The sequence below is a fragment of the Canis lupus genome, chromosome 10 (genome assembly GCF_011100685.1).
Source record: "Canis lupus familiaris isolate Mischka breed German Shepherd chromosome 10, alternate assembly UU_Cfam_GSD_1.0, whole genome shotgun sequence".
NCBI lineage: Eukaryota > Metazoa > Chordata > Mammalia > Carnivora > Canidae > Canis > Canis lupus.
In genome coordinates this window covers 5,869,508-5,883,070 of record NC_049231.1, presented here as the reverse complement: position 1 = coordinate 5,883,070, position 13,563 = coordinate 5,869,508, and the positions used below count along the sequence as shown (strand labels likewise).

At 42.6% G+C, this 13,563-nt stretch overlaps 1 protein-coding gene across 9 annotated transcripts in view; it reads right to left on the bottom strand.

Moving 5' to 3' along the window:
* The window catches only part of USP15 (ubiquitin specific peptidase 15), a 124,525-nt gene extending 115,902 nt beyond the window's left edge, over positions 1-8,623 (bottom strand). For 8 of the 9 annotated variants that reach the window (XR_005365321.1, XR_005365319.1, XR_005365320.1 and 5 more), the window contains exon 1: positions 8,477-8,623. Coding sequence is in view for 5 of the 9 variants with exons in the window: in XM_038549857.1 (XP_038405785.1) it covers positions 8,477-8,565 (89 nt within the window). In the remaining 4 variants the exon portion in view is untranslated. The remainder of the gene's footprint in view (positions 1-8,476) is intronic. The other variant, XM_038549860.1, reaches the window with a different exon arrangement.
* Between the last annotated feature and the right edge of the window lie 4,940 nt (positions 8,624-13,563).

The window sequence follows — 13,563 nt, the reverse complement described above, 5'->3', positions numbered from 1 at the left end:
TCAAGAGAAATCAACGTTATGTCTACACAAAAACCTGCACATGAATTGCTCATAGCAGGATTATTTTTAGCAGGCAAAAATGTAAACAACCCAAATGTCCACCAACTGATGAAGGGATAGATTCAATATGGTAGGGCAGCCCGGGTGGCTCAGTGGCTTAGCGCCATTTTCAGTCCCAGGTGTGGTACTGGGGGCTGGGATTGAGTCCCATGTCAGGCTCCATGGAGCCTGCTTCTCCCTCTGCCTGTGTCTGTGCCTCTCTCTCTCTCTTTCTTTCTCTCTCTGTCTCTCATGAATGAATTAAAAAAAAAAAAGATTCAATATGGTACATTATCTATACAATGGAATATTACTGAGCAATAAAAAGAAATAAAGCACTAATACTTCATGAAAAAAGCCAAACACATACATGATTCCATTTATATGAAATATCCCAAACTGGCAAATCTATAGAACAAAAAATACATTAGCAGCTGCCTAGAGCAGGGAGATTTGAGGAGAAATTGGGAAGCAGGGGGCTGCAAATAGGTATGGAGGATTTGGGGGAGAGGCGATAAAAATATTCCAGCACTGATTAAGGTAATGGTTGCACAATTCTGTAAGTATATCAAAGCCTAGTAAACTACATCTGAGGTGGGCAAATTATACCATATGTGAATTATATCACAATAAAGCCTTTTTTTTTTAAAGAGTAGAAGGACATATGCCTGGATGAGATTATTAGAGATGATTTTAAGAGATTGGTACTGAACTAGTTTTTGAAGTAAGTGAAGGTCAGGAATTAGTAAAATTTATTTGAAATTATATGAATGATATGTAATGTCATATGAAGCAGAAATGAGTAAATCATTTTTAAGAAATGAGAACCACCACCAGTACCAAGGCAGAGCTGTACTAATTAGAAATAAGACTGCTAGGACTAGAATGCTAAACCAAGGAGAGCGCCCCCAGAAAATCCTACAGTCTTCTCCAATGGATAACAGACAAAAATGCTCTTTTTAATATGCCAAAGCTATCACTGCCTGATTTTAAAACTTCAAAATATTCATCTCTCAAAAAGTTGTTTCCATAACATGGGTATGGCTCTATGACTCACAGGCAAGCAATACAGTTTAAAATGCAGGCTTCTGAGTTGACTGCACAGGTTAGAATCTCTGCTCTATCACTGGCCCAAGTGTATGGCTAGGTACATCTAACTGTATCTCAGCTTCTGTATCGCAAAATGAGAATACAAAGCTCTTGGGACGCCTGGGTGGCTCAGTAGTTGCATGTCTGTCTTTGGCCCAGGGCATGATCCTGGAGTCTCACATTGAGCTCCCTGCATGGAGCCTGCTTCTCCCTCTGCCCGTGTCTCTGCCTCTCTCTCTGTGACTCTCATGAATAAATAAATAAAATTTAAAAATACAGCTCTTAACACATAGTAATTTTTGTAACCATCACCATATCTATATGGTACATGTACCTCCTTAACTATACCTCTTCAGAGAATTAAGTTTCCACAGCTTGAAATTCATTCAAATTTGTAAATATAAATTTTCTATCTATATCAAAGATAAATCTCTTGATTAAACTGTTAAATTTTGTTAAGCTATTGAAACACATTGTTAAATAATATAAAGCAACCCAAATTATCAGGTCTCTTTTACCATGATCATTTCGCCCTTACCACTCATCTTTTTGTGTAAAATTTTACTCAAGGAACTTGATCTGGCTTTCTAAAACTCAGAATAGCCTGGCCTCAAGGCCACTCTTGGATTTGCTTGTGAGAGCAAAGGAAGTTCTTTCTATGGCTACTTCCGTTACACAATTTTCCTTAACAGTAAAGAATTACCACACTAATATCTGGGTCTTCTCAAAACTAAAAGGAGAGAAAAGGCAGCTAGCCATTACCTTCCTTTTTTGGGGGGAGATCTACCAGGAAACCATGCAGAATCCTACTGACAGAAGCAGTTAAGTGTTGTAAGCATAATCAAATACAAAATACAGGTTAATACTACAGAGGTTTCCTGCCTCATGTTACAATCTGATCTTCTTTACTTCTTTTTGAGGAGTCATTCGTAATAATTCTTTAGATACATCATTTTAATCTGTATCCAAAACTGAGGTCACTTACTATCAGTCTTATTCTAGGTTTCTTTAGTAGTGACTTCTGTATAAACTGGATAATAAAATTGAAAGGAACTACATTCCTTTATGTAAATAGATGGAAAGAGTATGAATAAAGGACTTCATGTATAGTATGAATTACAGTGGAAACTGAGGAAATGAAAATAAAGGGACAAACTGAATGGAGTCAAGGAAGAAAAACAATTGTTTTAGTAATTGCTGAATAATTTTATATAGGAACTAAAGAAGGAGTAACAGTTTAATGAAATACTGTTTGCATTGTATTTGAGTAATGACAGCAAGAAAACATTTTTTAAAAAGATTTTATTTATGTATCTGAGAAAGAGATAGAACAAGTACAGGGAGGGGAGGGGGACAAGCTGGACTCCGTGCTGAGCACAGGGCCTGATGCAGTGTTCGAGCTCACCATCCTGAGATCGTGACCTGTGCTGAAATCGAGTCAGACGCTTAAGAGCGCTCACTTTAAAGGCTGCATAATTACAGAGCATTTAGAAGAGTGGACAACACAGTAAGCATTTAATAAATGTTCATTCACTATGGGTGGTATTATCACCTTCGAACCACATGCAAATCAACTTAATTTCCCTGAGTTCAGACTCCTTATCTATAAGAAATGAACATATACTTTGAGCCTTATTTGAAGGATCAAATCAGATGATGCATGTAAAACACGTTCATTAGTTGTTCTTAACCTTCCCCTTATCTCCTTGCCAATATGCCTGATGGTTTCAATTCACTTTTATCAATAATCATGGCTTATTAATAAAGTAATTCTCGAAGTGAATAATAGAAAAATCACTCTAAACTTATGTAATAAAATGGATATATCTAATGACTAGTATGGCAAAATTGATCTTTTTGCAGTTGCTACTTGTTAGTTTTCAGGAAAGTGTTAGATGTACCTTTAACTGTCTTAATTCTATGCACCTTTTACTGTCTTAATTCAAATGTCTTTTGACTTTGAAAACCCACTAAAATAACTGTTTCTGGAAAAAAAAAAATCAGTTGGTAAACACAGGAACAAAGAATACCAAGCATTCACATTTGCATTTCTGGGCTAGGCTGTTCCTTTGGATACATAGTCCAAAAAGAGATCCTAATGTATTTGTGGTTTACTGTAAATCAACACTTTTAAAATACAAAGTACTAAAACAAAATATCCTGTAAACTCTTACTATCTGCTTGATGTGTTAGTTCTATAAAACTATGTAAGAAGGAGCCATATAGTCTCTACTAAAAGGTTACAATTACTGATAAACAATTGATACTCAAAATTTCAACAATAAATCATCCCACTTTTGTTTAAATGAACTTTTGGATCAAGATAATATTTATTCTATACATTGAGCTAGTTATCTATTAATCTTTAAATGTAATTAAATTCAGATTTTCAGAAGACAGTAAGATTTTCTATATACCCTACCATATCTAAACTGAACAGTCATAAAACACAAGTTTGCAATAAAAATGGTAGAATTCTGCTCCTAGATATAAAAGATTCCATTTAAAATGAAAAAGAAAAAAATATCCTTTTGTTTTTCCTTTTTAAAGTGGAACTACATTTTTAAATGCACAAAATAAGAGGCAGTTACACTACAGTGACTTCTGGGTCTGAATTAAAGCTCCAGTCTACTTGGGTTCAAATCCCAGATTTATCACTGTGTGAACACTTGGGCCTAGGATTCCTATCCTGCTAAATGTGAATTACAGCACATTCACATTCTAGTGGCCTAGAACTGTAGTGATGAGTAAATAAGTTAACATACGTAAATACTTAAAACAGTACCTAGCACATGGTGTTTTTAAATGCAATACTACCCATCATAGCCTGACAAACTAAGTTTTTCTAATTATATGTATATGTTAGCAAGATTAATATATTTGTCACAAAACTATCTTGTAAAAAGAATATTTAATACCTTACATGTGCTGATGGGAAAATTATATGATTTAGAAAAAATAAAATAAAACCTGAATGTCACTAAATAGATAAATGAAATCATGGACTAAAAAGTTCTGGATCTTCTTGGTAAAACAAGGTACATTAATTTTGGATTCACCAACAACTTAGAAGTGATTTAAACACTTATAAAAAGGCTTAAATTAGGAAAAAATGCCTTTCTAGATTTTAAGCAACTAAATTGTGAAAAATACACTTTAATAATGTCACTATTTCTGTCCTTATTTTCATCAATTTAGCAACACTAAAAAAACAGTTTTGCTTCCTGTTTCATTTTCTGCAAATGATGTGACACATACCCTAATTTAGTGGTTAACACTTTGGCACAACTAAAATTAGTATTTATAGTAATAGTAATGTAAAAATTTCTTTAGCAAGTATATACTAAACAATTTGGAGTTTACACTGATTAATAGTGTCCCTTTACATTATGAACTGATTTGTCATTATAAGGTTATTTTCTGTTAGTGTTAATAAAAGCTACACAAACCTAAGAGACTGTATAAAATAAAGCCTCAAAGATTTCTAAGTAAAAGAGCAAGAATCGAAGAAAAGCCCTTAAACTGAATCAGGAGTGTATTCTAATATGAAAACCTCACTGATCCGATGGACTATTTCTTGCCTATTTATTGAAACAAAAAATGTCAGACACATTTGAAATGACTCAGTACGAGTTAAAGTTAGTCTCTGAAGTACCTTAAAATCTACTGGAGTTATGAGAGTTTATACAAAAATGACACAAAACTTTAATTTGTAGAGTTAGCTATGCATTACCATTGCATATACATAAAAATTAGTGAAAATGACTGGTCGAATAACATTTAATAAAAGCAGGGAAGTAATTTGTAGTTATGTTTATTTACTTATGTCTTCAGAGAGTTTTCCATAACCTACAACTTGTCTTTGTAACTCATTTAACTACCTATCTCCCTTAAATGGGTTCCTCTACCTCTAATATACTTAACATGTAATGTACTTAAAATTTTTTTTTCCTTTTTGTCTCATCAAGAAAAACCACCAAATACCTGAAGATTAAGTTATCTTTCATTCAATCTAAGTTAAACAAGTTCTAGTTCCTTTACCCTTATTTCTATAGTTACTAAATTCAAACAATGTGGTTCGTGGTTTTCTACATACCTCCTCTGAGCTAAAATACAGATTAACAAACAGTATTATGATACTACTGGACTTATAGGGAGGATCAGTGTCACTTTCACACCTCATCTTTTTAAGAGGTATAACTCTCCTGTATCAATTTGGGCTTGTCTATGTCTAGTATTAAGCACATTATAAAGTTTATTCATCCTCATTCTAGACTTGTGTACTTATTTTCATCTCTAGAAAGTCAGTGTGCAGATAAAAATCATTCACTATTTACAAATAAACAGAAACTCAAGTTTTCAAGAAGAACCGAATCTTCACCCTTGCCTAAGTGTTAGTTATCTACCAGAGTACTATGAAACAATCCTTATCCAGAAAGTACTCACAAATACCTAATGAAATTAAGTTTCATTTTCATTATTCATCTTAAGGCACTTGACTATAACATCAAAAATCAGTATTAAACTCTCAAGAATAAACTTATGATAAACCTTCCATTTTTTCTCAATAGTCATCAATCTTTCCAAGATGGTTACACACACATACCAAGATAATGTTCCATCTGTAGATGACCCATTTCAGCTATAAAATATCAGACTGGATTTGCACAAATAACTATAAACAGCTAATCCAAATATCTTTTAAAAAGGCATTAAAAAGAGAAACAACTTTTTTTTAAGATTTTATTTATTTATTCATGAGAGATACACACAGAGAGAGGCAGAGACACAGGCAGAGGGAGAAGCAGGCTCCATGCAGGGAGCCCAACATGGGACTCGATCCCGGGACTCCAGGATCAGGCCCTGGATGGAAGGTGGTACTAAACCGCTGAGCCACCCGGGCTGCCCAACTTTTTAACAAGTTAAAAACAAGTTGTAGTGAGTTCCAAAAACTATGAGCCCAAGTAACAAATTATTAAATCTTTACCAGTTCTGAAATCATGCATATATAATGAAATTTGTACTTAGCCAATTATTCTCCTTAAAACTCTGAATCAAACTTTTGTTCTAAACTATTTTCTTTTTTGACAGATTTTACCTAATTGCAAATTAAGTGGCCTAAACCAAACTGGTTTTTGCAAATCCTCAGTACCATCCTGCTCCGGTATTTTTTCCCTTTAACTAAGAGGTATCATCAATTTGAGGACAAAAACGTTCACATTTTGGGGCACCCTGAGTGGCACAGTCGGTTAAGCATCTGACTCCTGGTTTCAGCTCAGGTCGTGATCTCAGGATCTCTCAGGGTCGTGAGATTGAGCCCCACATCAGGCTCATCAGGCTTCCCACTTAGCCGGGAGCCTGATTAAAAAAAAAAAAAAAAAAAAGACTTTCACCCTCTCCCACTGCCCCTCCCCAGCCCTTTCTCAAATAAATAAATAAATCTTAACAAAATTCCACATTCTGCTGTTATCTAAATATGTGGTCTTCAATGTCCCTTTCTTTAAAATGAACGCATTTAAAAGACTCAAATTTACGACTTCCTATATTTATTCTTTATGACTATTTCCAGGGCAGCCTGGGTAGCTCAACGGTTTAGCGCCTCCTTCAGCCCGGGGCGTGACTCCGGGGTCTTGGGATCGAGTCACACGTCGGGCTCCCTGCATGGAGCCTGCTTCTCCCTCTGCCTGTGTCTCTACTCAGAGTACCACCAACTACTACTCAGAGTACCAAAAACATAACATTAAAAAGAAGTAATATCCATCTGAATCATAGCCATTTTTAAGAGGATAGAGATCCCCATTTATGTTTTTTATGAGGTGGGAACAGGTTAACTAATGGGAAGCTAGGATTAATTTATCTTTTAATAATCCAAAGACCAAGGTAATTATGTGTCCTAGGAAATATCCAACTTCCACACAGGAATAAACATCTTACAAACACTGACATGCGCAGTAATGATCATTAAATCATCTAGAGATCGTATTTTCTGTTCTAGTGCAACAAGTGCATGTTTACACCGTTAGGGATTTTCACCATATAAACCCAGAATGTATGTAGCCCAACAAAGTAGGAAGAAAAGTACCAAGACTTAGATCAAAAAACACTTAAAAGTCAAGTCCCAAGACTGCCATCTGCTAACTTACTTCAAAATCCACTAATACTACAGCATTTTATCGGAAGTAAGTGGCGGGGACAACACAGCGACTAACACTTAACGTCCTCTCCTAAACAGATAATGTCTTGGAATACCTCCTCAAGATCGAGAGAGTACACCCCTATCACGGAATTTTCGTTGCCCACTTCACGGATGAAGACGGGGGGGGGGGGGGGCACAGCGATTCAAACTGCCTGTCCTCCAAGTCCTGCCCCAGGTGAGGCGGTGAAACGGGGACCTAACCAGGTCTCAGTCTTAGGTTCGTTCCCTCCACCAAGTCGTAGAGGGGCCCGTGCATCCTACACCGCCGCTACGGTGACAAGCAGACAAGAAAACAGCGGTCACTGTATATGAAGAAGCACATCCCTCCTCTTCTTCCTGACAAACACCACTTGCCCTTTAGGTCACGTATTCCCGTATTTAAGCAGTGCCGACCACCACCGGTATTAAATCCCTACGCGTGCTACCTCCGGCGTTTGCATCCTCTGCTATTTCCTAGGTCTCGAGGGTAGCAAGCGCGCTGAGCCTCCAGCGGACTTATCTACTTCGTGCAGGCCTGCGGCTCGCCCGCCCGGGAGGGAAGGGCTGCGCTTCCGAGAGGCGCGGCGGGTCCCGACCGAGCCCCCGCCGAAGCCCGGGACCACGTGGTTCCCCCTCTGCTCGGCCCGAGGTCCCGGACTCTGCCTCCTCCGGCCGGGGGGCTGGGGCTGGGGGCTCCGCGCCGCGGGAGGTGCCGGGGCCGGCCCACCTGTGCAGCCCGCCTCCCGGAAGAACGCCGGCGTCGGGCCAGCCAGCAACTCGCTCGCCGGCAGACGCCGCGGGAGGAAGCGAGCGGAGCAGCGGCGCGGGCCGCCGAGCTGTCAGCGCCCGACCGCGGGCCGCCGCGGGGAGCCGGCGTCCGGGCAGGCCCGAGGTGGGAGCGGCGCCGCGGGGGCCCGGCGGACCAGCGCCGCCGCCGCTCCCCCCAGGCCGCTGGGCGCGCCGTGACCGGCCGCGAGCCCCGGCCCCCCCTACCCGCCCCCGGCTCCGATCCTCGCCCCCGGCGTCCGGGGGCCGCCGACACCCCGCTCGCCCGGGGCGGCCGCCGCCGGACCTGCCCGCACCTGTCACTGGCGACAGACAGCGGCCCGCAGCCCCCGCCCGGGCCTCCGCCGCCCTCCCGCCGCCGCGGCCGCCGCGGCCGCCTTCCCTCACCAGGTGTCCCCTTTCCGGAGCGAGGTTTTGAGCAGCGTCGCGATGTCGGAGCGCTGGATGTCCAGATCCGCCGCTCCGCCTTCCGCCATCTTCTTCCACAGGCGGCAGCGACGGCGGCGGCACGCCCCGGAGCATTGTGGGAATGGCGTCGCGCGGCCCCGCCCAGCCGCAGGGCGAGACCAAAGCAGACGCTGGCGCGGGGGGGGGCCGCCTCGGGACAGCGGGCGGGCCCGGGGGCGGCCGGAGCGGGCGGCCGGGGTCTCCCCGCCCCCCGCCTCGCGGGCGCTGCCTGGGTTGCGCCCTCCCGGGGGGGCCGCTCCTCCAGCCCCGCGGTCCGCCGCTTCCCCGCCTTCCCCGCCCTGTTGCCCGCCGCCGCCTGCGCGCGCTCGTCTGCGCGTCCGCTCCGGCTGGAGGGCGCGGCGCGGCGGGGGGCGTGCGGACCCGGAGCTGCTGCCGGACGGCTCGGCGGCTCCGAGAAGCTGCTCGCGGAGCCCCAGCCGGAGATCGGCGCCCGAACAAAGACCCGCCCGAGCTGGAGCCCGAGCTGGAGCCCGAGCTGGAGCCCGAGCTGGAGCCCGAGCGCAGCGCTGGGCTCCGTGCATCCCCCCCTCCCCCCGCCCGCCCCGGGCTCCTTCCCGCCCTCCTCCTGCTGCTGCAGGTGGAGACCCTCCGGAGGCTGCCGGTGGCGCCTCCCAGGCACGCCCAGACGCCGGGCTGCAGTGCAAACCGCGCGCGGTGCCTCGCCGGCCGCGTGCAGCGTGTGTCGCGCCAGGTGCCAAGGGAAGGACACGTGCGAGACCTTTGTCCCCCTCGCCCCACACCAGCGCGTCCCGAACCACGTCTCCCCGCGGGCGTGTGCCCGCTCTTCTTTAGCAACCCCGGCTCCTAGGGTGGCCACGGTGCCACATGGGGAAGTCGAGGCTCAGCAAGCAAACGCTCAGGTCAGGCAGTGAGCGGAGGGGTGAGTGCATGACCTAGGTTCCAAGCCCCGCGCGCCCTCCGGCCGCCTCTCCTGTCGAAAACCCGCTCTGAAAAGAGGAGAGTCTGGGCTGCCCTGGGTTCATCTTTGTGGTTTTCTTTTCTTTTTGTAGACCTGCGTGCGGCTGGAGGCTAGCAGCGTGCTGCCTAAGGACCAGCTCCGGATTTGTTGCAAGTGAATCGTGGCAAAACTCCTGGGAGTATTTCCAAGCATGAGGAGGTCCAGAAATGTGACTGTAGGATGATGGAAGTGATGTGAAAAGTCTCAAAGACATTCAAGAATCCCTGCATGGCGGGGGGGATCCCTGGGTGGCCCAGAGGTGTAGCGCCTGCCTTTGACCCCGGGGCGCGATCCTGCGGTCGGTCGGCTCCCTGCATGGAGCCTGCTTCTCCCTCTGCCTGTGACTCTGCCTCATTCTCTCTCTCTCTCTCATTAATAAATAAATAAAATCTAAAAAAAAAAAAAAAGAATCCCTGAATGGGGGCAGGCCCAGGTGGCCCAGGGCATGACCCCGGGGTCCTGAGATCGAGTCCCATGTCCGGGTCCCAGCGTGGAGCCTGCTTCTCCCTCTGCCTGTGTCTCTACCTCTCTCTCTCTCTCTCTCTCTCTCTCTCTCTCTCTCTCTCTGTCTGTCATGAATAAATTAAAAAAAAAAAAAAAGAATCCCCGCATGACCTCTTATCTCCCCATTTTTAAGGTCTAGCCTAACTCATTTGGTGGAAATGCGGTAAAGAGGGATGCAGTTATGCTAGTGAGGAGTACTGAGCCCTTCCAAATAGAAGTAGTGCATCCTGGCATCATGATGTGTGCGTATCAGCATCATGGTTGCTTATTTTCTTCAAAATAAAACTATTTTGCATTATCATGTCGTCCTTGATCTGAGGGTCTGAAAGAAGCTTCCAGTTACTGCTGTTTCTTATATTATTTGCCTTTTCTCATAAGAAAAGGTTAAAAAATTAGTTTCTCTAACCGTGAGTACCATCAAAGGGTCACGTTTTCCTCCTCCCAGCTAACCTCTGAAAGACAAATAATTTTCCAAGGAAAAAGTTGCCTCTCGCAGCAATATACGGGAAGACTATTGGAGTCATAGGAATAGGAGTTGGAACGTCATCTCAACATCTAGCTACAAAGTACTTTTAGTTTAATCATAAAATTAGGGATATTAATACCTGGCTTAAACGATTTTTATGAAGATTAAATGGAACAATATGTATTTATTGCCTGAGACATAATAGCCAATCAGTGAGCACTAATGTTGTTTCCTGGTGATAGGATGAATTATGTAATATATAAATTATATCTCAATAAAGCTCTTACAGACTGAGGTCAAAATGCTCGCCCTGAGGTCAAAACCATGCTCGCAGGCAGCCCAGGTGGCTCAGCAGTTTAGTATGGACTTCAGCCCAGGGCGTGATCCTGGAGACCCAGGGTCGAGTTCCAAGTCGGGCACGTCTCTGCCTCTCTCTCTCTCTCTCTCTGTGTGTCTCTCATGAATAAATAAATAAAATCTTTTTTAAAAATGCCCTCTGTCATTTTATACACATAGCATAAATGAGAAGTGATGCCTCATGCACAGTCTGCTATTCAGTTTCCTTTCAAAGAACATGCATATTTGAAATGTTGAAGCCTGTACCCATGCAACAAAGTAAAATAAACTTTTCATTTGCACCACCTTCAAGGCAATGAGTTAACTGGAGATACATATAGAAGTTCAATGTTAATTTGAATTGTGCATCAGGTTTATGAGGTCATTTTGTAGACTTAATTAGTTGCCTTCAGAGACAGGAAAGAAGTAACAGTTATACTTCTAGAGTTCCAAGACCAGTTCTAAACACTTAAAAATATTAACTTGCTCCTTATAGCAACCCTATGAGGTAGGTATTATTATTCCCATTCTGTAGAGGTGGATTGAGGCAATTGACAGAATTCAGATTTGAAACCAGGCAGTCTAGCCCCCAAATCTAGAAGTATGGGGTTAGTTTCAATTTTTCTACCAATCTTTATGATCTTACCCCCATTTGGTTTTATTGAGAAACAATTGACATTACTGTATAAGTTTACAGAGTACAGCACGATGGTTTACTCACATTTTTGTGAAATTGATCTTGAGTATAGCAGTCAACTTTTTAATGACCTTAGTCTACTAATTTATGGAAATTCTGATTATTTTACTTGTGCTTCTACTTTCAATTATGTAGAGAAATAAGATTGTTCATAAACATTGAATTAGTTGAGATCCATTTCCCTTCTGAATCGGTAGCAATTGGTGAAAAATGTAACTTTCTCTTACATCACATAGATAATTGAATATAAACTAGGACTTACATTGCTTATTTGGAATCAGTGTCCAGAGGATTCCCTTAGTTAACCTTGTAAGAATGTACTATTTGCTTGGTGATCATTACATTCTCATTCTCAGACTCTCTAGGCTTTTCTTGTCCACTAAAACCTTAACCTAGGGCTTTGAGGAGGGGAAAGGAGTATGCTGAGAACTTCAGAAATTAGGATTGGTATAAACAAAGTATACCTTACATAAAGTCAGAGTAGGATTTGAAATCAGAGATGCTCTAGGAAGGGTTCCTTGATCCTCCAAATAATTTCCTTCTCACTGATGTTTAAATCCTTTTCAGAAAGGTTCTTATACACACCAATTAAAAGATAGGACTTCAGATGTAAATACTTCGGCAGAGAGTAAGGTTTAAACCTGAGGTGTCAAATGAGAGTCAGTTTTCAGATGGACCACAGAAAGAAGAGGGAAAAAAACTTTTTTTTTCATTTTTTTAAAGTTGAATGGAAGAAAATACAGAGAAGCCCAAGACAAGGTTTGTCTAATTCACAATATTGTTTGGTGCTAGCTACATAAGCCTAAGGAAAAATTTTCCAGAATGAGCACATCCCCCAAAACAGCAATGATTGATACCTTGCTGTCTTTATTTTTCAACTCTTACTACCTTTGGTCTTCAGTAAGCTCTGTTTCATTTCTTCCTTCTACCTTGTTATTCCTCTACAGTTACTCCCTCTGATAACCCCCTCTCTCCCCGATTTTATTCACTCCTCCGAACCATTCTTTTCTCTTTAGTAATTTTATCATTCTCTTCTCCCATTTCTAGCTCTCTAGATAGCTAAAAGGCAGTGAAAAGGCAGGGGAGTAGTGCAAACACCAAAACAGCATGTAGTAAAGTGTTTAATCTGTTAATGACATTTTGAAACTCGAGATATGAATAGAAATTGTAAGTGCTGTGATACAGTTTTTAAAACTTAAAAAAAATACAGAGGCTCCTTATTTCAGACAAATGTTAGGTCCTGACAAGGAGAAAGAAAAAGTAGTGAAATGAATACAGTGTCTTGTACAAAGAGCCACTATACTAGGACTTTTTAGTTTGGCTCAGTGCCTCTAACCAGTTGGATAACCTTGGTCAAGTCATTTAATCCCTGTGAGCATTAGTTTCCTCATTTCCTCACGAAATAGGGTGATTAGACTCTGAGGGATTTATTCATGAGAGACACAGAGGGAGAGAGAGAGAGGTAGAGACATAGGCAGAGGGAGAAGCAGGCTCCACACAGGGACCCTGACGTGGGACTCGATTCCAGGACTCCAGGATCACACCCTGGGCCAAAGGCAGGAGCTAAACTGCTGAGCCACCCAGGGATCCCCTAAAACTCAAATTCTTGCAAGGGTTATACTATGTAACTAATATAAACGGGTAAAGCAAATTTGCTAAGATAGTAAGAAGTTATGGGGACTCTAGTGAACTGTCGGCCCCTATGAATGTTACATAACGTTTTTTAAGAAAGATTATTTGAGGGAGAGAGAGAATGTGTAAGCACAGAGACCAGGGGTAGAGGAAGAGGGAGAAAGAACTTAAGCAGACTCTACTGAGCAGAGGCTGATGGGGGCTCAATCTCAGGACCCTGAGAAGGTGGCCTAAGCCGAAACCAAGAGTCAGACACTTAACCAGCTGGACCACTCCGGTGCCCCAATGAAAGTTATTTAAATTAAAAAATTAGAACAAGCAAAATTATATCTCCTACCCCAAAGGTTCTGGAAAGTTTCATTTTAATATGGGCCTGAAGTCTGGGAATTGATTAATCTGAAGTGCTACTTGAA